Source organism: Populus alba, chromosome 10, assembly GCF_005239225.2.
Source record: "Populus alba chromosome 10, ASM523922v2, whole genome shotgun sequence".
In the NCBI taxonomy this organism is placed as follows: Eukaryota; Viridiplantae; Streptophyta; class Magnoliopsida; order Malpighiales; family Salicaceae; genus Populus; species Populus alba.
The window spans coordinates 14,188,067-14,213,350 of NC_133293.1; the positions used below are offsets into that span (position 1 = coordinate 14,188,067).

The window sequence follows — 25,284 nt, forward strand, 5'->3', positions numbered from 1 at the left end:
CGAGGTTTTAAGTTTACGTTGTAGTGTCTTGTTAATCCCTAATTAGATAGGTTCAAGTGGGAATAGCTGATTTTATCCCAAAAAGAAATCAGAATAGCCGAAGAATGCAAGCTGGGCTTGACCTTTTTGGATACTCTTGGGTGATTCAAAAGATGATTGTCATTACTGATATGCTAGAAACGTATGAAAAGACCGAATCAATAATAATCTTATGGGATTTCTGGGGCGAAAGTGTTTGGAAGGCATTAAAAAGGGCTCACTCTGTGAGCCAACTGTAACATGAATTCAGGCACAAGGCGTCTTCTTGGAGGAGCCACTTCATCTTTGGCTTGGGCTTCTCTGTCATCAGAATGAATGATGGACACTAAATCTTCAAACATCCTATCGTTGCCACCTCTCATTGGATCCTGAACAGTATAAAAAACCATACACATCAAACAAACCAATGGGATGAAGCACCACAACCACCCTCTATTTTGCAAGAATTAGCAAGTCATTGGCGATCCAGTGAAGAGGAGACAAGGGATAGAACTAGAATGGAAGATCAAGCAAAGAGTTGTCTCTGCCTATCAAGGTTCGGAGGCTAATCTAAGACACGTATAAATAGCGAAAGCAATGACTGAAGTAGAAACATCTGACAACTCCCTTACCTGTAGAAACAAATCTGTATGAGTCTTCCCTTCATATAAAATTGATTCAGCTCTAACTCCGACACTTTGTAGGGTTTCAGCAAAACTTTTACTGGAACATTAAAGACATTATCAAAAGGTTGTATAAAGCATTACATGTAAACTATAAATACTAAAAAAGTTTATTGCAGATATGTGAAGTGTGAAAATGAATCGTCGTAAATTGGTTTTCCTCTTTCTTTCGTATACTGTTTATCAAAGATTACACAACCCATCATTTTTTCTAGAAAATACTTTTACCTAAGAATTTATGAGAAATAAATTTACTGAAAAATCAAACCACAAATCAAATGTTAAATTAACCATGGAATATTTTGCACAATAATTTGCAAATTCAGTACAGTTAACTGAAATTTTCTACCTTCCATCTATTCCCAAAGGGCTGCAATTTTAAAATGAGAAAATCTAAGAATCAAAGGTGTACCTGCCTTAGACAAAGCAACATGCAGGCTGGCAGTTCAGTGTTTGATATAGAGGCTGAAGTAGGATTGCATAGAATTTGCATGTTCACAATAGAAGGTTATTGAACTATAATAAGCATGCCATTAATTAATGGACCCAACTCTTCACCAAGGTTGAGCTTGGTCTAAATTGTCAGAAACTAGATGCTCACAATTTCCTATGATAATCTTCGGGCTTCAATTCTCTTCACCTCCATCACCCTTGAGCCTATGCTGCATTTTTAATTCCTAATGAACCCAACTCTAGGATTATATTTGCAACTTTCACAAGGTATACCGAATGAATCATTTGTTTTTTCATGTCCTCTTTCATATATGGAAAGAAATGGCTACAGTAACACCCCCCCCCCCCCCCATCATAAACAGCAGGTGAAACTCTTGGAAGCATGGATTTGGTAATGATATAAATTTCTTGACATAACAATTTTTAAAACTGCAGGGTAAACTAAGGAGGGATGCATAAATAAATAAAGCTATACGCATCTTTCTTTTATCTTTGAATATTTTATGTCTGTAACCTGAAACATCAATCCCATAAAACATGTACTATGAAACCTTCCAAATTTTACTGCAAGTATTACACCCTTTTCACCCAAGGAAATGCACGTTTTCTCATTCGACATCTAGAATATTTAATAAGTATCCTATATGTCTCTAAATCCAAAATTGTTATCTTAGAAATATTGGAATGTACTGTGGATTATCTAAGGAATATTAGTACCAACATACGAACAATATGGCAATACATCCATGCATACAATACCATATGCACTTATAAAAATAAATTAGGTACTGTAGTTCAAAGGTTGATTTCACACAGATGTTTTGCATTTATAGTCTTCTGATCATAGATCACTATCTAGCAAATTTTAACTATCATAGCCTTCTGGAAAAAAAAATGGAAACAGATGTGGCCATTCCTACTTTCTACTCATAACTACACCAGCAGGGATGCTTGTAATTTATGTCTTAGATGACAAGACTTCAAAATTTCCAAACACCAAAAAAAGAACAGATTCAATTTAAAAGGTGAACTCAATACATCATGCCTTTGCAAGCCTTGTGAATAATATACGAAATATAAGGAAATTAGAGAGAGAGAGAGAGAGAGAGTATGCAAAACACAATTTTTTAAGATAAGAATCTGACCTGGAATCTGCTGGAATGGAATAATCTGCAGTGCCATGAAAAAGAACAATAGGAGGTAGAAGAGAAACTGCTTTTTTCAAGTTTGGGTCCTGTACAATTACTTCAGGAGAAAATCGTCTTAAAGACTCTTCCCCTTCCATTATGCTGATGGAAAGTTTTGGAATCATTATGTACCACAATCAAAGGCGGAGAATAAGTTATAAATGAAACAAGAAAAATGCATAACCAGAACTGATCAATGAATGAAGAAGGCAAATACCTTAGGAAGATGGATCGGTACAGACCACGACTATGGAAGTAATCTACTAAGTTAAACAAATTATACCTGTTTAAAAAGTTAAGGAAGACTATAAGAAGAAATAAATCTGATGAAAGGAAAACATGTAAACAATGCTTGTAATAATTTAATAAAAAAAAAAGGACATGGAGTTCAGAAAACATTTAACAAAAACCTACCCGCCAGATAAGCCAAAATAAGTCTTTATCTGCAAAACACTCCAGTTAGTGCTCCCTCCTTCACCAGCCTCTTTGATCGCCTGCTCCACAAGTGCACAAGCAGCAATATGTCCGCCAGCCGACTGTCCCATTAAATAAACCCTATTCGATAGCAGCATGGAGAAAACAACATTAAGAATGATAGAAAGCGCCATGCAAGCATTTGGAGTTCAAACAAGAAAGAAAAAGAAAAAAGAATTCAATTACCTGTTAGGATCACCTCCATATTCCGCAATCTTGTTGCAGACAAATGAGATACCCTCAGAAGCATCCTCCACCATATTACTCATGGTTCCCTGAGGATAATTTCTGCATGCAAATGTAAACTGTGAGTTATAGGTTTTTAGGTGCTCCACTCTGTAGAGAAGTTGCACAATCAAGCATCACACTGATGCAACTTTAGGCAATTGTCAGTCCATGACTATCACATTTCATAGAGAGAAACCAGCAAGTGAGAACAGACCACTAAACACATAATTTTGATATTCATTACAATAACACATGCTTCTGAAGTACAAAAAAGTCCAGAGTGTGATGATGAAAACTGAAGATAGGTACAAGAGCATACTAGTATCTCCAGACTATCTAAAAAAACTGATAAAAAAATTCAAAATTTCCTACAATCAACAGCGAAGAGAAATCAACAGAAGAAGCCAAATATGCACAGAAGTTATACACATAAGTTCCCTTAATGTCAAATCAAAGTCATGCCAGTCCATTTTTTAAATGAAGAAATTGAACACGAGGAAAGATATGGTTCAAGCAAAATATCAAATCCTTTCTCCTCAAAAAGATAGCCCTGAGTTGATAATTAAACTATAATTAAAGAAAACCCTTTTAAGGACATGGTGGAATTGCAACAAAATCATTATGGTAACAATAAAAGAGTGAAATTAAGCATCATTCAGTAAGGGGGGATAAGAAGGATGTCCAGAGTGTGATGATGAAAACCAATAAATACCCTGGTAAGGAGTAATCAGATCCAGCTGTAAAAATTAAGTCATGAAAACAAACACAAGGAAAAGCCAGTCTAGATAATGAAAAGTACAAGATAGGATAAAGTTTAACAAAGAATCTGGCCTTGGAAAGAATTGAATGACAAAGTGCATATATGTTGCTAATGCCAAAATGGTTGACTTTTACTTGCGTAAGGTTCAATGGTTGTTCATAATACAGCATTAAAATCCCAAGCAAAACATTCATCCTTGTATTGATACAATCATATATGAAAATCTGCATGCTTCTCTGTCATTCTAGCTTCATGACAATCGTGCAGCAAGGGAGAGTTGCAGGGCACTATCTTAAATTGCATATTGTGTACGTGACTGTGAATGCAAGTGTTTATGCACAGAGCATGTAAAGGCTGGTGCAAATTTGATATCTCAATAACAAATTCAGAAAAGAAAGATCAATTGCACAAGAAAAAGTGTGCTTAGAATGATAAAATAAAACAGCCCAATAAGCCTTCCAGGAGCCGGGTTATGAACATCTTAGATTGCGCTTCAATGACAGCTTATAACTATAATTTCATTACAGCACACAACTTGAACTTCAAGTAAATTTATCAGGTTCTCTCAAAACAAGGTTTCCTTTTTCCTAACAAGATAAGAAATTTATTGCAAAAAGAAAGCGGACAAGGTAAAACATGCCACCTGTAATCTATGCAAGCCACCATGATATCTCTTTCTGATAACTGTTGTCCTAAAAGAGACCCCCATGCTTTATAACTGCATCAACAAAAATGAGACTCAAAACATGTCAAGGACTAATAAGCAGATATGAAGAATGGAAGGATATAGCAACTGTTAAGGGAATTCATAGAATTTGACTCGACAAACATATAAATGATCCATGTCCAACTAAGCCCTAATTGCTGAATAACAAAAGCTAACAGGAATTCCCATTGATCCTGGAACTCAATTAGATCATATCATGGTACCTTAAAAAAGTAACAGTTTTGTCACCTGATTTAGCTCTACTGGTAATTATAAATGTCACTTAACTTCCTCTGCTCATATAAATTTTATTATATAGTATACAAGACGCGCATCCATTATTATCATCATGCATTTAAATACATTACACACCATTATTAAGCCTTGTATTTTGGAAAATGAATGCTTTGTGATATTAACTCAAGCCACAAAACCTAAATAAGATGAGTAATGCAAAATCAAGCCTTTGCAAGTTCAAAAATTAACTGCAAGGAACACAGATTACTCACCCAATAATCCAGGCTCCTCCTGTTACAAATGCAACAACAGGTTTTGGACCATCTGTATTTTTTGGTAAATACAGATCAAGCCTGAATAAAAAAGACTTCACCAGTCATGCAACAAATTCATGTATTTACAAAGGTCATGTGAACTTACTGCATGGATGAAATGCATAAAAAAAATCCAACCTGTTTCTTGGTTGATCACCATAAACTATACTTCTCAAAACCCGACCGGAGAAGAAATAGTAATATCCAACTGCAAAAGGTAAGCAGACTAGTTAATACTCTCACAAACAAACTAGATATTCGTTAATAAAGCCCACATAACCCGATATTATAGAATTCCAGCTAATAAACAGGGTTGAAAATTGCAATGTATCTAAGTAATGAATAGGATATTTATACATTAAAATTTTGCTAAGGGTCACAGAATGTTGCAGACCTTGAATAAAACCAGGAAAAAGCATCAAAGAGTAACAACCAAGGGCAAGAAATCTCATGATCCATCTGTACCCTACCCTGAATAAAAATAATGATCAGGAAACATAAAATAGTTGTGACATATTTTAGTGCACATCTCAAACAAATGCAAAGAAATACAAGTGACATTCCAAATGCCTGAATGAACATATAGATAACAAGAAGAAATTGTATTTTCTGCAAGTATTCAAAAACCTATTTGTTCAGATCTTGAGGAGCTCAATTTCTCTTCGCTTTAGTTTGATCCAATTACATTTTTATAAATTATATGCCCATGCATTCTCAACCCACAGCCTAATCTCACAACTCTCCACCATAAAAAATTGACCCTCAAAACCACCACTATTTTCTACATTGGACACAGAAGCTACCAAAGCTGCCCAAGAACAGTTACCTGTCACAGAATAAAGAAAAACACAAGATGTTATAATAAACCAAAAGAGCTAGCACACATGCGCGCACATGTACAGGGAGGGACTGCACATAATTTGGATTAGAAGCAAGAAAGATAGGAACCAGTAGAAATTAAGCAATCCCCAATGCAATCGGATTAAGGTCTCTGTCCATAAGGATAGCAACTAAAAATTTAAGCTAGATCCTATATCAAAGCAAAATCCTCGCTACAGGAGTTCCAACCAATATGCTAGATCAAACACTATTAAATTACTATCACATCTTAACACCTCCATTTCGCTAAACTTAAGCCTATCCTAACACAGCAGAATAGAAAACAGCCCCTCATTTCTAATCCATTCATCCATACTGTATATTCTGATGCTTCTGAGGAGTTCCAATTTTTCATATTGAACAAGAATTCTGCAGCCAAATGCCAACCATAAGATCAACTTTAATAACATATCTAAATGTTTAGACATCAACTACATGATCATATCCTTATCATCTATGAAACATTAACTTCCAAATGGCCTAACCACAACCAAAATGAAAACCCAACCATTCTGACAACAACCAATCATTCACTAAATCATGATATTTTTTCGAATTTCAATATGGACTTCTATTGAAAACAAAACAAACATAAAAATTCTTTAATTTTCACCGTACCCCATATATCTTAAAAGCTTCAGGCTCAATCTAGTAAGAAGAAACGTCTCAGGAGCAGCATGATCCACTTCACGAGCAAGAGATTGGCGTTGACCAATAGACTCATCTGAAAGGGAAGAGAGCGAGTTTTCACTGGCAACACGTCGCCTTCTTTGTTGATAACTAGCAGAAGAAGAAGTTGTAGTAGTACCTGCAAAACTTGGAGTTCTAGACAAAAGAGGCCTAACAGAAATGATGGTTTCATCTTCAAAGGGAGAAGACACGAGCCTAGTGTTTGTAATTGGGTCATCTTGTTTTAATGGCATTGTTGTTGGGTCAATACGGAGATAGGAATTTTGTTTCGAAGAATGGAGGTTGGGGTTTGTGACAGGCAGGATATGAGAAGGCATTTTTTTTTATTTCCCAAAAAGACACGGAATTGGAATTGGAGATTAAACCAGCAAAAGCAAATGTTCTAAGAAAACAAAAGGCTTTGCTTAGAAGGGATGATCATTAAAAAAGTTGTCAAAAACAAGCCGCAATCTTTTGACGAGAGAAACAGAGTGGAGTTTGGGACATAGGCTGTGCAAAATCTTGGGAGTTCTGTTATGATGGGAAGGAGAGAGACAGGGCAGTCGGTATTTGGCAGAAGGGTTTGGTCACATAGGATGGCTTTTGAGACTGGTTTTTTTTTTTATCGGAGAGGAGAGGGTTGGATCTGTACCTGTTTTTCCTTCTGTTGTCTTTTGACTTGGTTTGTTTAACAAATGCTGTTACGACACGTCGCCGTATATCATCAATTCATTTTAACTTAGGTCCAAAATAATTTAATTATTTCCTGGTATATAAAAACAATTAAATATTTCTTGGTTTGCGTTAATCTTATTTAAGTTAGAGGTATATTATTTATTTTCTATCAATTTTTTTATTCTCTTTTTAGAACAAAAGGGATATAATAAATTAAAAATGAACCTGCAATGTACGGGAGAAAATGAAGTCATAAACTTGTTGGTTTAATAGTACTAAATAGGCACTAAATTATAAGATTAAGATCTACTCAACTCTTGTAGTGTAGACGAGGGATAAGTCCACGTCAGCATTGCATTGCTGGAAACCTGGAACTTAAATCAGTAATGAGACTTCAGATCTATCCAGTTAAGCTTGGGGTTGAAGGCCTTTTTTTGGAAGAGGTCCTTATCTTTCTTCTGGACGTTGCTATGGAGTTTGGGCTGAAGGCCTTTATTGGACATGTAAAGAAAGGAAAGGCCTTTCGGGAGTAGCCCACTTTCTCAACCCACCTTAAAGCCTTGATCGAAGTCATCACTCAGCATTGTGACTCCAGATGCTGGGATAGCAAGGATCGAATATTTGAGTTATATTAAATTATTTTTTTCCGACTGAAAAACCTCTATTTTTAAACTAAAATCAACTTCTAACATGCCGATCAGCATCACTAGAACTTAATATCGATTTTTTCATCTTTCTTGGCCAAAACCGAGTTTAAATGAATATTTGGGAATATAATAGCGGTTATTTTTAAAGTGTTTTTTATTTTAAAATATATTAAAATAATATTTTTTATTTTTAAAAAATTATTTTTAATATTAACATAAAATATTAAATGACTTGATAATATAAAAAAATATTAATTTTTTTAAAAAATAAAAAATTTTAAAATTTTTTTAAAAATATTTTCCAACACAAATATTGCCTAATTAACCTGCCGACCACCATCAAAACTGCCACTTCTCTTCCATTTTCACCCATCACCTCAAATACACTTTAGTCATCAAAAGCTTAAACCTAACACCATAAGGCATAAACCTGTCACTTTTCATCTAAAAACAACACTAAAACTCTAAATACTTGCCTTCCCACTGCTTGAACTCGACCACCGCCACCATTTTCCACCCACCCACCACTTCAAACACCGAGGGTGAGTTTTTATTTTTTAATTGTTTTTGAGAAAAAGATGAGTTGCACATGTTCATTGGTTTAAGGAGCATTTTCAGAATAATACGTTAGTAGTCCCATGTAAATCACATGTTATTTTTCAGATTTTTTTTCAAAAAAAAAAAAAAAAATAAATTGAAAATTCAATTAATATACAAAAGATACAACTGGCTCAATTAAACATTTATCCCATTATATAAAGAATAAATTGGGTCATTTATCCCATTATAGAGTTGCTACTAGTTACATGGCTCGTGCAATACAGCGGAGTTAATTTTTTTTTATATATAAAATACTAAGAAAAAAGGCTAAGATCTAAAAGTGTTAGGTATTTCTGCAACGTGCTATATTTAAGAATTTTGAGTTTGACTGTAACGCGTAACCCAAAAGTAATATTTATAATATTAATAATAACATTAAACTTGCATTGACCCAGTAGGTTTAGCTACAATACCAAAGCTAATAGCCTTGGATGCGAGTTTGCTGCTATAAATCGTGTCATAAAAATATGATAATTAAATAAATTAATTAAAAAAAAAACAATAAAAAAAAAAAGTTAACCCGTCAAACCTTGAATTCGTGTCATGAAAGTTTGATAACTTAATAGAAAAAAAAAATTTAACGGTTAACCTAGAATTAACTGAGCAAACCGTCAAACCAGATTACATGTCAAACCTGGGATCCATGTCATGAAAGTTTGATAACTAAATAGAAAAAAATTAATAACAACCTAAAAAATGAAAAAAAAATTAAAAAATAAAAAAAGACATATACCTGTTACTAATGAGGAAAAAAGAAAAAAAATCTAAATCAACTGAGTTAACTTGTTAAATCAGGTTAATTTGTTAAACTTGGAATTCGCATATCATGAAAGTTTGATAACTAAATAGAAAAAAAAAAATCATTGAGTTAAACGAAAAAAAATTGATTAAAAAAGAAAAAAGTAAAAAAAAAATTGGATTAACTCATCAAACTAGGTTAACCCGTCAAGACTCAAGATAGCCTTGTCATGAAAATCTGATAACTAAATATTTTTTTTCACATTAACAAACTAAATTAAATAAAAAAAATTCATTAAAAGAAAAAATAAACAAAAAAAAGCAAAAAAAAAAATCATAAAGGCATGAAAAAAAAACAAAAATAATATATATATATAATAAAAAATATATATATATATATATAAAAGATACGGAGAAAATTACAGTACTTTTCTGTATCTTTTAGAGTATTAGTTGATATTTTTGGTGGAGTGAAAAAGACCTAGTTCATTTTGTTTGTTAGTTTGGAATGGCTTGGAAGGTAGTTGGTTTATTTTAAGTTTTTAACTTTTGGAATGAGACAAGAAAATCTACTGTGTAGGAATATCCTTTCGATACCCCTACTTTTCTTCTCACTTTTTTTCCGGGCAGGGAATGGTAGCAGCTAGCTAGCTAGTATCATGCATCTTTTCGTTCGTCGGGACTCCATATTTCCAGTAAATCTGCTGGGTTTTATATACATGTATATGTATAAGCTTTCATAGGAATAGGTTAATTAATGATTAAGCTATTAATCTTGAGCTTTAATTTGTTTATCACTATAGAATCGCTGAAAGATATGCTTATCCATGATCGATGAATCAAATCTTATACATGCAGAGTCCATCTTATTAATTACAGGTCGTTCTCAAATAAAAATTAACGAAGCAAACCCACGACCCTGTAAAAGCTGTTTTGTCATTGGAGAGTGGGTGGGTGACAGGATGATCAATGAATAGTTTAAAGCCCGAAAACAAGGGTGATCTACAATCGAACATCAAAGATAATATTTATCAATCATAGATTTTTTTTAATGGATGCTTACTTTGTAGGGCATTAAGTCTATAGTATAACATTATTTCTTGTTTCTCTTGCATGAATATATATGGTCTTCTCTAACCCATTCACAAAGCCATTATTCCCAGATGGTTGCAGTTCTTAACTTTTGTTTTAGAAAATCCTATCCAAGATTACTCCGTTCAATCTTTCGTGCACGGAACAATTTTCTTGATCCATTTTTATTTAAATTTCACGCCGGCATGATTAGCAGTAATTAGTGGACTGATTTTGCTTTCTTCTAACAAGCAGGTGCGGGCTGAAGGTTGTCCGACCGAGATTTCCACTACTGTAAACAACGATTTTGAGTTTCAGCTACTACAAAGAAAATAAAAGTAGTGATCCTGTCGGAACTTTTTTATTGAGTGCAAATTGCCAGCTATAAACTAGATACAGTCTCACATGTTCTATAATGGTCAACAATGGCGATTTGGATAACATATGCATTCAGAGAAGAAACTATTTATTAGGCGATCATATTTCTTGTAAGCTAATCTTTTCTGCTTAAGTAATTATCACATACAGACACCTCGAGACCGCCTTTAACTCTCTCTTTTTTATTAATGAAAATTCTTATGTTAACTTTCATCCCCAAAAATATTTATTAATTGGATGTTTTGGATCGATGTAACATAAAAAAAAAAAAAAAAAAGGGGGGATGTTGATTGAAAAACCAATAGTTTTTAGAGATTGAAATTAAGAAGAAGAAAAAAATACCGAGGGGATGTTATCAATGTAATTAACAGCCTCTAATTCAAATGGTTTCTATACTATTTTGTCTAATTTTTTTAATTAACAATAATAAATATTATTATTTTATACATTAATTAAGACTAGTTTTTTTCGAATAATCTATTATTTTATATAGTATTTTGCCTAATTGATTCCATATCAATGCAAATCGAAGCATCAAGGTTTGGAAAATTAGACAATGGTATATTCTCAATATATATATAATCCCACGTATTATGAACTTATTCCCCAATAACATCTAGAAATTAATAGGATCGCAAACTTTTCTCAATTTAGGTTTAACAGCTTTATCTTTACTTGAAGTGACATCAATTTCTTCTTGTTTTTTTCTTTTTTTTAAGGAAACAAATGTAAATCGTGGACGCTAGCTCTCAAGTATTAACTTGAAGTGACACCAATTGTTTTCCAAAGTAAAAATCCAAGTCATGGATGCCAAATATGCTTCCAAAATTATGAAAAAGGTTGGAATTCTGATTCGCGAAGCCATATTTCAAATCCCAGTGCACGTGAAACCGTATGAATTATTTTGCTGTCTCCCTAGTCCCCACTAATTTACATTTTGCAATATTTACATATCAAGGAATTAAGCTACATGATGATTCTTCGTCAGCAGAATTTAATTACTAACCACTTGCCATATGCAGAAGTGATCAGCTTCCTAAACATAATCGATACAGCTAGCATCTTTACTTTTTTAGTTAAGAGGATCGATTAATTTTTTATCCCTTTCGAACAACCTAACTTTCTTAGTTCTTTAACTTGAAATGCATGGGCTACATAAAGTGCTAATTCATTAGATAGTAGCTCCAGCTCTTCGGAAGATAATGATTCTATATATAGAGACATCTAAGGGAAGGAAAGAATCCAAATCTTTATCCAATAAATACTGATTATAAGAACAAAGAGAATGAAAGGGTAAGAAATGTTAAGAGAGTTGCTACTGTTTATAATCCATACTTATGTTGCACTAAGCTTATAATTTATCTTTATGCTGTTTAATATATTCCATAGTTTATATCAGGATAAAATTCCTGACATAAAGTGCTACACATTCAATTTCATATCGTATAGGCTTCAATCTTTCCCAGTCTTCTGTTCTCCCCAACTTCAGAAGATTGCGGTTCCTAACACATGATCTTCACAGGACAAGAATCAGAACCCTAATGCCTGGCCAGCACGTCAGAGCCATATGTGTGGGATTAAATTACAGATGAAGGGTGCAGAGGAGAGCATATTCCTGGAAAACATCCTAGGTGGCTGTAATATCTAATTAATATTGCTGTAGTACAAAAATGACTCCACATGAAAGAATACTATTCAAAGAATGGAACCTTAAATATGTACTGCTTATTGAGGTATATGCTCGATCTGAATCATCAACCTGTGGAAAAGAGGATAATGAGAAGACGGGCTTTCATCCCATTTCAAAGAACGCAAAGATGTTAAGTATGGGGTTGAAATATTTTTCGATAAAGTGGGATATTCCTCTTTAATAATGAAATGCACTCTGCCACCAATTTCAGGGATCATATGCCTACAGAATCGTCTTCCCATGCCATGGATATCTGAACCTAACAAATTACACTTCAACATTCTTGATGTCCTCAATTTGGCGGGAATACTCGGTGCATGACCTCAGGAGGCATCTCGATCATTAATTGATCTATAGACCTAACAAGCTCCTCCACCGTAAATGTTGCAGGTAGGATGAATATTAAGCCTCATAGCTCATGCAAGCATAACGTCATAGCCTTGTCATGATCAAGACTGGATTGATGGAGCACGTTCGGTTGTTCTTCTTTGTTAATTTATGAATGGATCTTTGAACGATCATGATCAATTCTGAACGTGATGGTCGATCATGGGCGGGATCAAGAGCTAGAGTCGTTGATTTTTAGGTAATTAAGTTAAAAAGAAAAAATGGGAATAAATTCATTATCCACTAGCATAATTTTAGTACCTTTAAAGAGTTTCAGAGAGATAAATAATGAAATGTTTTCCTCAATGTTTAGAGGATTACATATAAAATAGATGTTTTTGGATGAGAACAACTCTATTACAAAATGTATTTAAAAATATTTGATTTTACATAGAGTTTGTTATTTCCTGAACGTGATTTTCTTCTTCTTAGTTGTTTTAAATTTGATTTTTATTCATTTGTTGAGATTTAATTGTGTCATTATCTTGAGCTTTATCTGGTGCATGAGCTTTATTTGGTGCATGAGATTCGGTTATGCCATTAATCTTATCGAATTGTGAATTTTTTGAATAACTCGCTCTTGATTGTGAATATGGGCAAACCATGTACGTACATTTATTAAAAAAAAAAAATCACATTTCCTTTTCTTTTCCAGAAGGAGCAAATAACATCTAATTAAAAGTCACAGAACTTGGCCAAATTGTGATAAAGTCATTGCAGATATAAAGCCTTCCGAAAAAATTGCAATTTATTCGACGCGGAGGTGTTTTTCGGAAGAGCAACGTTACAAGACATGAAAATAAATTAACTAGAGGATGACAACAACTACAAATCCATATATAACTATATACAGAAACTTTATGGATTATCATATCCTTTATACAATATTAACATTATTATTACTATTAAGTAAATTCTACCACACCCTTTTTTGATAAAAAGACCAATATTGGTTAAATTTCTTAAAAATTAATTATCATTACACCACATAAAACCATAAATAACATAAAATAAGATACTCAAATCATTCCTAAGCTATATAGTACTGTATTGCCACTTTATTTTGACTATCATAACTCTAAAAATGACTTAAAAGCAAGCTAATAAAAAACATAAAGTATTAAAATCTAAGAATAATTAAATTACATCAAATTTCATGAAATTATTAAATTGAATACTTAGATCATTATTTATAGGTTATTCTTTGTTATTGACTCACGTTATTTTTTCATCTTTTGGAAAAATACTGGTAATATTACAAAAAGAAAGGTTTGTTAAAAATAACTTATAAAACTTTTATTCATGTATGTATTTTTTATTTATATTCATGTTTTATATATAATTGAAAGAACTGTCTAGAATAAGAAATTTCGTAATAATATGATGTCAATTGAAACTTTTTTGGCAGTTAATTATTATTTTAAAAAGTTATATATATTATCCTAACTATTAATTATTTTGACTATCAAAACCCTAAAAAGACTTAGACCGAATGAAATAAAAAAAAATATTTAAATTACCTCAAAATTCATCAAGTTATTAGATTGAAGAATCCTTAGTTAATTTTTTTTTATCAAAATTTTTTTTCTTTGGAGCCTTTTAAATCTTTTTTCTTGAGTTCAACTCTAGTTGATTTCCCACCCAAATTTTGCCTTGAATCAAAGAGTATCTCCAATAAAAATGCTAAATGAAGAGCTAAACAAAAATTAACTTAACTCTTAATTAATTAATTAATTAATTAATTACATTGTAACTAATTTTCCTTCAGAAAAATTTGACCACATGCACTATAACAAGTATTAATTGCCCAGCGATGTAACCAGAGTTTTATAAAAAAAAAATATATTTTTAATTAATTTTTTTATATTTTTAAATATTTTAATATGTTAATATAAAAAATAAATTTTAATAAATAATATTATTTTAATAAATTTTCAAACAAAAACCATTTAAAAAACTATCATTACTACTTTTCCAAGCACAGTACCAGAGTAGTCTGATACTTCGTAATTAATTAGTTGCACGGCTTCTTTTACCGATCACTGCATCAATAATATTTGAGTACTGAAGTTGGTGGTTTATCAGTTACTTTTAATTACCTGTTAAGATGAGATTATCACACACACACGCTAATGACTATATATAGTGAAAAGGAATATATATTAATTATAAATTTAAAATGAGAGTATGCAATCGGTTGTGCCACCTACTCTACCACTGACTAATCATACCGCGCGCTAACCCCTACGGAGTATCATCAAGTAACATAAATTTCTGATTTACTAGCTAATTAACTAATTTGTATTAATGATACTCTAAATATATGACTATATATTATCTTCTTACTCCATACATCTATATTTAGAATGAGCCGTTACACTATGAGTGATCACTGATTCTAAAAATTAATTGGCCATCTATATATACTTGCACACTTACTAGTAATTGACATAAAGTGAACAATTACTGGATGTTCAATTTTCTACTTATTAATTCACGAAGAAACCTCGAACTTGAAATCTGACCTGAGTTGAGTTGATAATTGAATTGATTAAGATATTGATAGATGTTGATTTGATAAAATTCATTCAATACGATCAGGTTTTTATTGACTACAGATGACTCAATTAAACCTGATTCAAACATAATAGATTTAATTGTGAGCCAGCAATTTTTTTAGTTTTAGATACCTAAAAACAAGTATGTTTATTTAACCAAATTATGTTATTCAAAATGAATGAATTTGTGTTTTTTAATTGTTATTATTTGTTTGTTTGAAACTTTAAATTCGATTTTTATTTTGAATATTGAAATTATATCTGTCAAACTTACCTAAACTTTCTAAATTGTTATTTATTTCTTAGATTAATTAAATATCATGTCAAAACTGGAGCTAGGAGCTGTTTTTAAATTGAGGGCATATTTGAATTTATCATGCTAATATGGTATGTTATTGATTCACCGAGTTGTCACGTACGGTGACCAATAAATTAAATCGACGGCACAATAGCCTAGATTTTTTCCACAATATTGATATATGTGTGTGTGCGTGGAAGGAGAGATGATAATGTTATTAATTAATGAGAAGAAGAAAAAGGAAAGTGAAAAGAGCGCACCCAGAAATATCATGCTATCCGAATCAGACCATCATTTTTTTCATGTCTTGTAATTGGGTTCAAAACACCCCTGGTTATAGATTTCGTGGGTACCTCTTCTTATTCTATTTTTATTTTTTAAAATTAATGTGAGTGTTCAGAATAGATTACATGTACCTTATTTATTCTCATAAGTTTTAAAATTAACAATCATATAAACCTATATTTACCCTAAAACTTGTGAGATTTAAATTGGTAACGTCTAAAAATCAAATACATAATCTAACTAGTTAAGGTATACTCCTCATAGTTAATATCTTTTTATTTTTATTTTTGTATGCGTGCTTGTGGCCTTCTTTTCTTTTTTATTTCAACTGTGATTTTATAAGATACAATAATTTTCATTGGTTCAACACACCCAGAAATAACACATTTGATTATACTTTATCCTTCAAAATCAATTACGAGTACCTTTTATATCAATTTATATAAAAGAAATGAACTTTACAAGACAACAATCAATGCTCCACATCTTAAATTATCTATTAAGATTTATTTTTAGTTGATGATAGCAGTAATATCGGACGAGCTTGCATGTAAACTAAAACTAAGTTTCTTGATATACCTTTTTACAACGAACTAGTGTACTTTAAAGAATTTATTAGAAAAATTTCCTCTCTAAACATTTTATCAATTGCGGTCTTTCTTTTAAATGATTCTCTCTGAAGCTCATTTGTTATCCCCCGATATTTGAAGGTTTATGCTGTTGAGAATATGATGCGAGGTTATAAAATATAATTTATATTATTTTTTATTATATTTATTTAAGTGAAAAAAAATTAATTTGAAATTTATATAAATTTATGTTATATTGTATTTTATTTTTATTAAATAAAATAAAAATAATATAATTGTTTGATTAATAAAATTATGATACCATATTAAAGAATCATCTTAAATAAAGCTTAAAATCTTATTAAATGAAGTCTCATGATATGATTTATATTACTTTACAAGATGCATGTTATAGTTGCTACTAGGTAATAGTTGCTACTAGGCAAGTAATATTCTATGTATGTAACTTAATTGAAATAGAAAATGTGTTGAATTGTTTTTGAATTTTAAGGGTTTTATCATCGATTTGCAATGTGTATTATTTAAATAATTTTATATTTAATTGTTAAAAGTAGAAAAGGTTTGATAAAAAGGTTATTTAAGAAATGGACACGTTATCTTAGAATAATAGTTGAAAACTTATAGCCAGAGAAAAATATAATCCCTAATGCTTTACATAAAAGTACATTAAGTTAAAACATGCAGCAGTTAGTAAAAGCCATTCATATGTGCTTTTATGGAGATATTATTTTCTCAATCCTTGAAGAAATAATGTAATATTTAATGAACAGTGAATATATTATGCAAGAAAAGAAAGAAAGGGATGTGTGTCAGAGGGAGGAAGAAAGATATAGCGTATCTTCGAGTCAGCCACCTCAGGAGCGCTGTCAATTTTCCACAATTATGATGCTGACGTTGCTGCAATTCATGTCGAGAAAGAAAGGGGAAAAAAAAACAAAAGAAAGAGGGCGGAGATAAACGGGGACAAAATAAAGGCATGGGTTTTGAATTTTCTTGGGTGCAACTTCTCATGTTTACAAGTTGGGGGCACCAGTGTAACTAGAACAACAAAATAACCTGCCGTATACCCACTATTTTTTTTTTTTATTTACATGGGTGTTCGGGCCAGCTTACACGCACCACGACTAATTCCACGGCTCACTGAACATCCTACAAATCCAGTGAGCATGTAAGGCACCGCGAGGATGATAGGCGTGCACGGTGAGGTTTGAACCCAGGATGCAGAGAAAGAAAACAAGTCCCTTCAACTACTGGGCCAAGACTTCAAGTACTTCAAGTATACCCATTATTAACCTGCCGTATACCCACTATTAATAGTGGCTTGAAGTGGGATATAATTGTTTTTTATAATGTTTTTTTTTTAAAAAAATATATATTAAAATATATTTTTTTTTTTGGCACTGCTACTGGGACTTCTATCTAAATAATTTTTTTAATTTTTTTAAAAAGGTCAATCGATGACTGATAAACTGATGTAGATGATGGTTGTTCCACCTCGTGTAAGCCTAATATAACACATAAAATCTCTTATTAATAGTACGACGAGGAAAACATAAAAATATTATAAAATTTTCATGTGATTGGAAATAATAATAATTTATTATTATTATTATTATTATAAATATTTAGATTAAATTATTTATATCTCGATTAATTTTATAGATCTTAGAATTAATAACTATATAAGTCTCTAATAATTATAAAGTTTGTGAGATTCAACTGATAATTTTTAAAGAATAAATTTAATGTTTAATAAGTTGAATTACCTTTATTAAAATTAAAATTAGAAATGATAATAACTTTTAGTTAATCTGAAATTAGTGGAAATTAGCTGGTCTAATTAGAAGCAACATTTGTGAAGATGCACATCATTAGCGAATTAGATTCTCACCTTACCTATCATGAGTAATTAATAAAGCTTTTTATTATATAAATAGTTTGGGGGCACGGTCAGTTATTCGGGGGGATAAAATATCGTATACACCCGTGTATATTTTGAGATATATACTCAATTATATTTATACTAAAGTCGAAGCTTATAACATATTACAAGCACTTAATCAAAGATAGATGCGTCAAATCTTCAAATAGAATCTGAGCGTGAAATCTCAGGGGTTTTTTGCTTTTTGATCACTTGAGCCAACTCTTTCTATAAATATGTGTTCATGTACAAGACAAGGTTTAATCAAGAAGGAATTAAGAATGGAATAGCACGGGAATCCTCCTAAATGACAAATATGAGGCCTGCAGACGAGGATGCTCCCTTTTATTTTTTAAAATTGTCAAAAGAATTATTTAAATTCAATAATTTAAAATAAAAAAACTTAAGATTTTAGATAAAATTTCAAGATATGATTTATATTATTTTCTAATACACTTTCTTAAGTGAAAGCTTTTTTAATTTGAAACTTATACATGTCTATATTACCTTATATTTAATTTTATGAAATAAATAAAAATAATAAAATATAAATTCATGATTACTAAATTATCAAGGTTCTAATACAATATTAAAGAACACTTTTATGAAAACGTGATAGGAGAGAAGCCATCACATCCGGTGACTATTTGATAGTTTTCCGGCGAATCTTGGCCACTATAACTTTCAAGTGGAGGAAGCATAGAATTCCTAGTGTAAGCGCAAAGGATATTTTAGAATGTGCTGTCGAGAGCATCGGTTATAGAACATCAATCATATTCCTTTTTCCATCCCATAAATAATGTGATCGTGGGCTCCCAATGAACACACTCTCAAGTCTCAACAAGACTAGCTGCACACTAAAACTTACACCTTTCATTTCATTTTTTTCTGTTCTCTCATAGGCAAAAATAAGTGACGGGCTCGGGAGAGTTACTGAGGATGGTGAAGTTCTCCAAGCAGTTCGAGGGCCAGCTTGTGCCTGAATGGAAAGAGGCTTTTGTTGATTACTGGCAGCTCAAGAAAGACCTCAAGAAAATCCATCTCCTTAACAACAACAGCAACCACCCCATCAAGCACAGTCATCGCAACTCTTTATCCAGCAACTTCCTTTCCTCTCTCAAGGAGTTCTCTTTATTTGGTCATCAACATAAGGACCACGAAGCCATTCATGTATTCCTCCTCTCTCTACCCGTAACACATGCATTAGTTCTCTGATGTGGATTGACAATAACTGATGTGATGAATATTGGTGTCTGACAGGTTCATAAGAAACTTGCATCTTCTGCTAGTAAAGGCGATTTGTACGAGACAGAACTGCTTGAGCAGTTTGAGGATAGTGATGCTGCCAAAGAGTTTTTCTCATGTTTGGACCTACAACTTAACAAAGTTAACCAATTTTTCAAGACCAAGGAGAAGGAGTTCTTGGATAGGGGGGATTGCTTAAGGAAACAAATGGAGATTCTTGTTGAGCTCAAATCTGCGTTCAAAAAGCAGCGTGACAAAGCTGCTAATTCTTCTCAGGATTCCACTGAGGATGCCTCTATTGATTGCACCATTTCTTATGGTACAAATGACACGTTCCAACTTTGGCCTGCGATAGCTAAATTCCCAAACTCACATCATTGAATCAAAGATATAATATAAGATGTCACATTTTCTTGTCCTCATCTAAATCTGCATATGCACTAACCACTAGGACCCATATCCATGGTTTTTGCTCTCATGACTCAGAACATGAAAGTTCATGCACGGCATTAATACTTTTCATGCTTAATGTTTCAAGTCGTATGTTGTTTGAAACATAGGCTATAAAAGAGTTGTAGCAGTACACCCTCAGGTATCATAATTTATCTTAGCAGATAGGGAAAATAATAGTAATTAAAAGTAGCATAGTTAATGGAACCGGTATTAGTATTACTGAGCAAGAGTTTATTTTCCTCTCTTCTTGAAATATTCTAATATCAGTAAATTGATGATCTCTATTCTGTATCTTTTCTTTCTCTTGGCTGCAGAGGAAGATTCTGTGAAAGACAGAAGAGAACAAGAGCAGATTCAAGACGACAGCACAGGTGAGCTGGAGAAAAATGAAGTCCTGGACTCCCCAAGATCAGAAGAGATGGGGGAGATGGGAAAATCAATGAGGATGAAAAGAGACGATATCAAACTGAGGACACTTTCGGGACACGTTTTCAATTGCCAAGGGAAGAATTTAAGGATAAACATTCCTCTAACAACACCTTCTCGTACTTTCTCGGCGATCAGTTATCTAGTTTGGGGAGATTTAGTTAGTCAGTCCTCAAAGAAATGCAACCCTGAAGGGAGCAAGCTGCATATCAACAAAACAAAGTTGCATCATGCAGAGAAGATGATTAAAGGAGCTTTCATAGAGCTCTACAAAGGGTTGGGATATCTCAAAACTTACAGGTATTTAATTTGAAGGATTACTTTTTTTTTAAGGAAGGGGGGAAAAAAAGCTGCTGCATTGTTGATTTTTAATTTAGGGATGGAGAAGCTTACTGGTCTGGTCTGCAATTAATGATGTGATTTCAGGAACTTGAACATGCTTGCTTTTATAAAGATTTTGAAGAAGTTTGATAAAGTAAGTAAATAGGTTACCTTTTAAACCTCTTTTACTATTTTATTTTGGCCTGCGCATATATCTAATGAGAAAGATATTGTCTTGGTTTTTTCTCCTTTCTTTTCAATAGGCAACTGGAAAACAAGTTCTTCCCATCTATCTAAAAGTTGTTGAAAGCTCCTATTTTAACAGTTCAGACAAGGTAAATTCTGAATCTCAAAATCTATTAAAAGTAAACCATTATGCAGGTTATGTTGTAGAAAAAACTATGATAGGATGATTTTAGATGTTTTCCATTGGCTAGTTTTTAGCCTGATCATTTTCCGACAATGTCAAGTGGCCAACGATCCTGCTGCTCGTGTCCGCACTGAAGGGTAGTCCTGGGATTTGTGAAAATTGAACTTGGATATGCTTGTCTGTCACTTTAAATTTCATGGAGAAAATGTTTGGTACGTATGTTACATTTGCTCATTAGTCTCAGAAATGACAGGTAATGAACTTAGCAGATGAAGTTGAGGATCTATTTATCAAACATTTCGCTGAAGAAGACAGAAGAAAGGCCAGAAAATATCTTAAACCTCATCAACATACAGAATCACACTCTGTGACCTTTTTCATCGGTGAGTTTCTTGACTGAAATGGTCTCGTATTAAAATTACAGGATAGCATTTTTTATGCTTTCTTTTTTTATCAAATCATCTGGGTGGAGAGCTTCTTTATTAACCACTTTGTGGAAAAAATACAGGCTTAAAAGAAACATAAAAATGGACCCATCAGGCCACTAGGATTTCAAACGAGGGGCAGTGCCTGGTTCACTTTATTTGGGTGGATGATGAAGCATAGGTCCCATATCATCCCATTATCATCTTCGATACAAACTTGATCCGTACAAGTATTGAACATTAGGAATACTATTAGCTCCTAAAAAGACAGCACAATGTTTTCCAATTAAGCATTCAAAAGTCATGGATCAGTATGTTGCTAAATTGACACTTTTGAATGAGTGGAGTACCTGTGCTCAACTTGTATTTCAGGCATTAAGATTCCCTTAACCCACTATTGAATGATTAAATATCCTTCTTTGATCTGAAGAACAAAAAATTCTGATCCTTGCGTCGCACAATTTATCAGATACTGGTTTCCTGTTCTTACAAGCATAATGTTAAACTAGTTTGCACAGCTTCCAACATACCCTTGAATGCGAAATTGACTGAATTTAGTGAATCTCATTCACATACTACCACGTAGTCCTTGACTGATAATTATTTGACTCCATGTTCAATGAATTATAGATGGATGAATATTGACTTGATATGCGTGAAAATATTCAGGACTGTTCACTGGGTGCTTCATAGCCCTCTTCGTTGGTTATGTCATAATGGCTCATATCACGGGGATGTACAGACGGCAGCCAGATACTGTGTACATGGAAACTGTCTATCCTGTTCTTAGGCAAGTTGCCCTCAGATCTACCCTTGTAATAAGATCACATTTGAAATTCTTTTAAAGAAAGGCAGCTTACAGAAAAAAGGGACTTAATTTGTTGTTTGCAGCATGTTCACCTTGATGTTCCTGCACTTCTTTCTGTATGGTTGCAACATTTTCATGTGGAGGAAAGCCAGGATAAATTATAGCTTCATCTTTGAGCTGGGCCCTACCAAGGAGCTGAAGTACAGAGATGTATTCTTGATTTGCACCACATCGATGACTGCTGTAGTGGGAGTCATGTTTATTCATTTGTCACTTCATACTAAAGGACACTCGTATTCCCAAGTTCAAGTCATCCCAGGCCTTCTCTTATTGGTAATTTGTTGATTAAAAATCTGACAAGACTTGAATACACTTCAAGTAACTTCTTTTGTTTTGAGACGAATTCTTGATAAAATTTGTCACTACTTCATGCGCAGAGCTTCATGTTATTGTTTGTGTGCCCCTTCAAGATTTGCTACCGCTCAAGTCGTTTCCGCTTCCTTTGTGTGCTAAGGAACATCGTTCTATCACCTCTCTATAAGGTAAAAAATAAAATAAAATCTGTTGAAAGAAATTTTAACCAGATCATCTATTTAACTGCTTGTAATTATTGTCTCCGCAGGTTGTCATGCTGGACTTCTTTATGGCCGATCAACTTTGCAGTCAGGTTGGTTTTAGTGCTAAATAAAGGCTTCTGGTTGCAAAACAGTATTAACCCTCAGTAGTTCAGTAGAAGTCAGAAAATTTACAGCTTGACTGAAGTTATTTGTTATTGAACAGGTGCCAATGCTTAGGAACCTTGAGTATGTAGCATGCTATTATTTAACTGGAAGCTACAAAAATCAGGACTATGGCTACTGCATGAGGGTCAAGCATTTCCGCGATCTTGCTTATGCAGTGTCGTTCCTACCCTATTACTGGAGAGCAATGCAGGTATGATATTAAGCTTTCCAGCCCCTTGCTTAAGTACCGATCATTTGCATCATTCGCTTACTTGTGGTTCAATCTATCTTCTTTAAACAATTTCGGTGCATCTGATTACTAATTTATTAAACTTAACTGGGGTGCAGTGTGCGAGGCGATGGTTTGATGAAGGACAGACAAGCCACCTTGTCAATCTAGGCAAATATGTATCGGCAATGTTAGCAGCTGGAGCCAAAGTGGCCTACGAGAAAGAAAGGAGTGTTGGATGGCTGTGCCTTGTTGTAGTTATCTCAAGTGCTGCAACAATATACCAATTGTATTGGGACTTTGTAAAGGATTGGGGTTTGCTCCAGATCAATTCCAAGAATCCCTGGCTAAGGAATGAATTAATGCTTCGTCAAAAGTTCATTTACTACTTCTCCATGGTACATGTTATGTCTCCTTATTCACTCTCTTTTGCAGTGGAATGATATAGTTTCGATTTGAGTGGCACACGAATTTAATTGCCAGCAAAGCCAAGATCTCAGAACACACCAACCGATTATCCAATTCATGGATATTGGCACCAATCAAGTTATTCTGATTTCTGATTAGACATCCAACTTGCCCATTTTCATTTTTAGATATAAGATGATCAAGATAAGATTTTCTTCGAAAGAGCACAATGAACATATTCTTATGATAAGTACTGATAGTGGCATTTTACAATGAAAGTAAGATTCCTATCCCATACCAGCTAGGCTAGGAATGGGTAGACAAGTGAAGAGAACTAGATTTCTGAAATTAAGGACACATTGCAGACGCAGATTCGATTTGATTTCTTTTCAAGTTGCAAGTATACGTCATTTCGATTCCAAAGTAAATTCTAAATCGAACTTTGGATGTTTCCTGCAGGGATTGAACCTTATTCTCAGGCTTGCTTGGCTACAAACTGTTCTCCATTCAAGCTTTGAGCATGTTGATTACAGAGTAACTGGACTATTTTTAGCTTCCCTTGAAGTCATTAGGAGAGGACTGTGGAATTTTTACAGGTAATAGATTGTTTGAAAATGGATGTAGCCGTTTGTGTTTTGTTAATATGATCACGCAAAATCAAATTGCAACATTTTATAACTTTTCATTAGGTCTCATAAGGTCTAATAAAAAAAACTGTTTCAATGGTCCAGGTTGGAGAATGAGCATCTAAATAATGCTGGCAACTTTAGAGCAGTTAAGACAGTGCCACTTCCTTTTCATGAAGTGGACGAGGAAGACTGATGATACTCATTGGCAGCAGTTTCTTACAGAAGTCGGTTGGGATTCGCGAACATTTTTCAACTCAAATTTTTCTGATAAGAACCTTATTGTACAAGTTGTTTAGCCAGACATCAACTTGGTCATAATTGTTCCAGGGATGGTAAAAGGTTCATACTTGTATACAGATTTTTCTTCAAGGAAAAACAATTATGCGTAGGGCACTTGCCTTAATTTCTAGTTAACTCTTTCTTGCCAATGTTTTTCGCCTCTCCATCCAGGTTCTGCAAAACACGGGACTACGTTATAAAGTATTTAAATCCATAACTAAAGCAAGACCATAGGCCAGGACTATAGTAAAGCAACATTTCTTTCTTTCTTTCTTTCTTTTGGTTTTTCAAGTAATCGACAGCTACTTCACCAAGTCATCTGCAATGCTTTCCGATGTTTTAACACATCGGTGGATTCAAATCTTCCTTCTTACTTGTGTGCTCATGAAGAAGAAGTGATTCTGCAAAACCTTAACTAAAAAAAGCCATGTTTATTGTCAAATGTTCCACCCTTGCGCTACCTAGTCTCGGTCAATCTCAAAAAGAATACAAGCTCAAAAAAAACAGAGTGGGGGGGGGGGGG

The 25,284-nt window shown here is 33.1% G+C and overlaps 2 protein-coding genes across 6 annotated transcripts; one reads left to right on the top strand and one right to left on the bottom strand.

Annotated features, from left to right (window-relative positions):
* Positions 1 to 141: 141 nt before the first annotated feature.
* Positions 142 to 7,279, bottom strand: LOC118047418 (probable isoprenylcysteine alpha-carbonyl methylesterase ICMEL1). Of its 5 annotated transcripts, none has more exons than XM_035056714.2 (12): positions 6,748 to 7,273; positions 6,558 to 6,663; positions 5,455 to 5,531; positions 5,199 to 5,268; positions 5,019 to 5,099; positions 4,447 to 4,521; positions 3,002 to 3,103; positions 2,756 to 2,896; positions 2,559 to 2,624; positions 2,300 to 2,443; positions 651 to 741; positions 142 to 407 (listed from the first exon to the last, which is right to left on the bottom strand). In XM_035056714.2, exons 1-12 carry the CDS (start codon positions 6,944 to 6,946, stop codon positions 246 to 248), a joined length of 1,314 nt encoding a protein of 437 aa, XP_034912605.1. In that variant the 5' UTR covers positions 6,947 to 7,273; the 3' UTR covers positions 142 to 245. The 5 variants fall into 5 exon arrangements, 3 of the variants coding, with proteins under 3 accessions (XP_034912605.1, XP_034912597.1, XP_034912618.1); XR_012171024.1 differs by adding an exon at positions 1,114 to 1,378 and having other exon boundaries at positions 393 to 407; positions 6,558 to 7,279; XM_035056706.2 differs by having other exon boundaries at positions 6,558 to 7,273.
* Positions 7,280 to 19,232: 11,953 nt separating this feature from the next.
* Positions 19,233 to 24,896, top strand: LOC118047408 (phosphate transporter PHO1 homolog 1). Its single transcript, XM_035056696.2, has 14 exons — positions 19,233 to 19,616; positions 19,707 to 20,010; positions 20,459 to 20,870; positions 20,997 to 21,045; positions 21,155 to 21,226; positions 21,515 to 21,644; positions 22,356 to 22,476; positions 22,578 to 22,827; positions 22,932 to 23,036; positions 23,117 to 23,161; positions 23,275 to 23,427; positions 23,565 to 23,843; positions 24,313 to 24,449; positions 24,585 to 24,896. The coding sequence occupies exons 1-14, from the start codon at positions 19,386 to 19,388 to the stop codon at positions 24,673 to 24,675; spliced, it is 2,379 nt and encodes a 792-aa protein (XP_034912587.1). The 5' UTR covers positions 19,233 to 19,385; the 3' UTR covers positions 24,676 to 24,896.
* Positions 24,897 to 25,284: the final 388 nt, after the last annotated feature.

Coding starts and splice junctions, on each gene's coding strand:
- LOC118047418 (XM_035056706.2), bottom strand. CDS start 6,946: ATGCCTTCTCATATCCTGCCTGTCACAAACCCCAACCTCCATTCTTCG. Junction 5,269..5,454: donor TTTTCCTGGTTTTATTCAAG/GTCTGCAACATT, acceptor TACCTTTTGCAG/TTGGATATTACTATTTCTTC. Junction 4,522..5,018: donor GGAGGAGCCTGGATTATTGG/GTGAGTAATCTG, acceptor TTGTTGATGCAG/TTATAAAGCATGGGGGTCTC.
- LOC118047408 (XM_035056696.2), top strand. CDS start 19,386: ATGGTGAAGTTCTCCAAGCAGTTCGAGGGCCAGCTTGTGCCTGAATGG. Junction 20,011..20,458: donor TGATTGCACCATTTCTTATG/GTACAAATGACA, acceptor TCTTGGCTGCAG/AGGAAGATTCTGTGAAAGAC. Junction 23,428..23,564: donor ATTACTGGAGAGCAATGCAG/GTATGATATTAA, acceptor ACTGGGGTGCAG/TGTGCGAGGCGATGGTTTGA.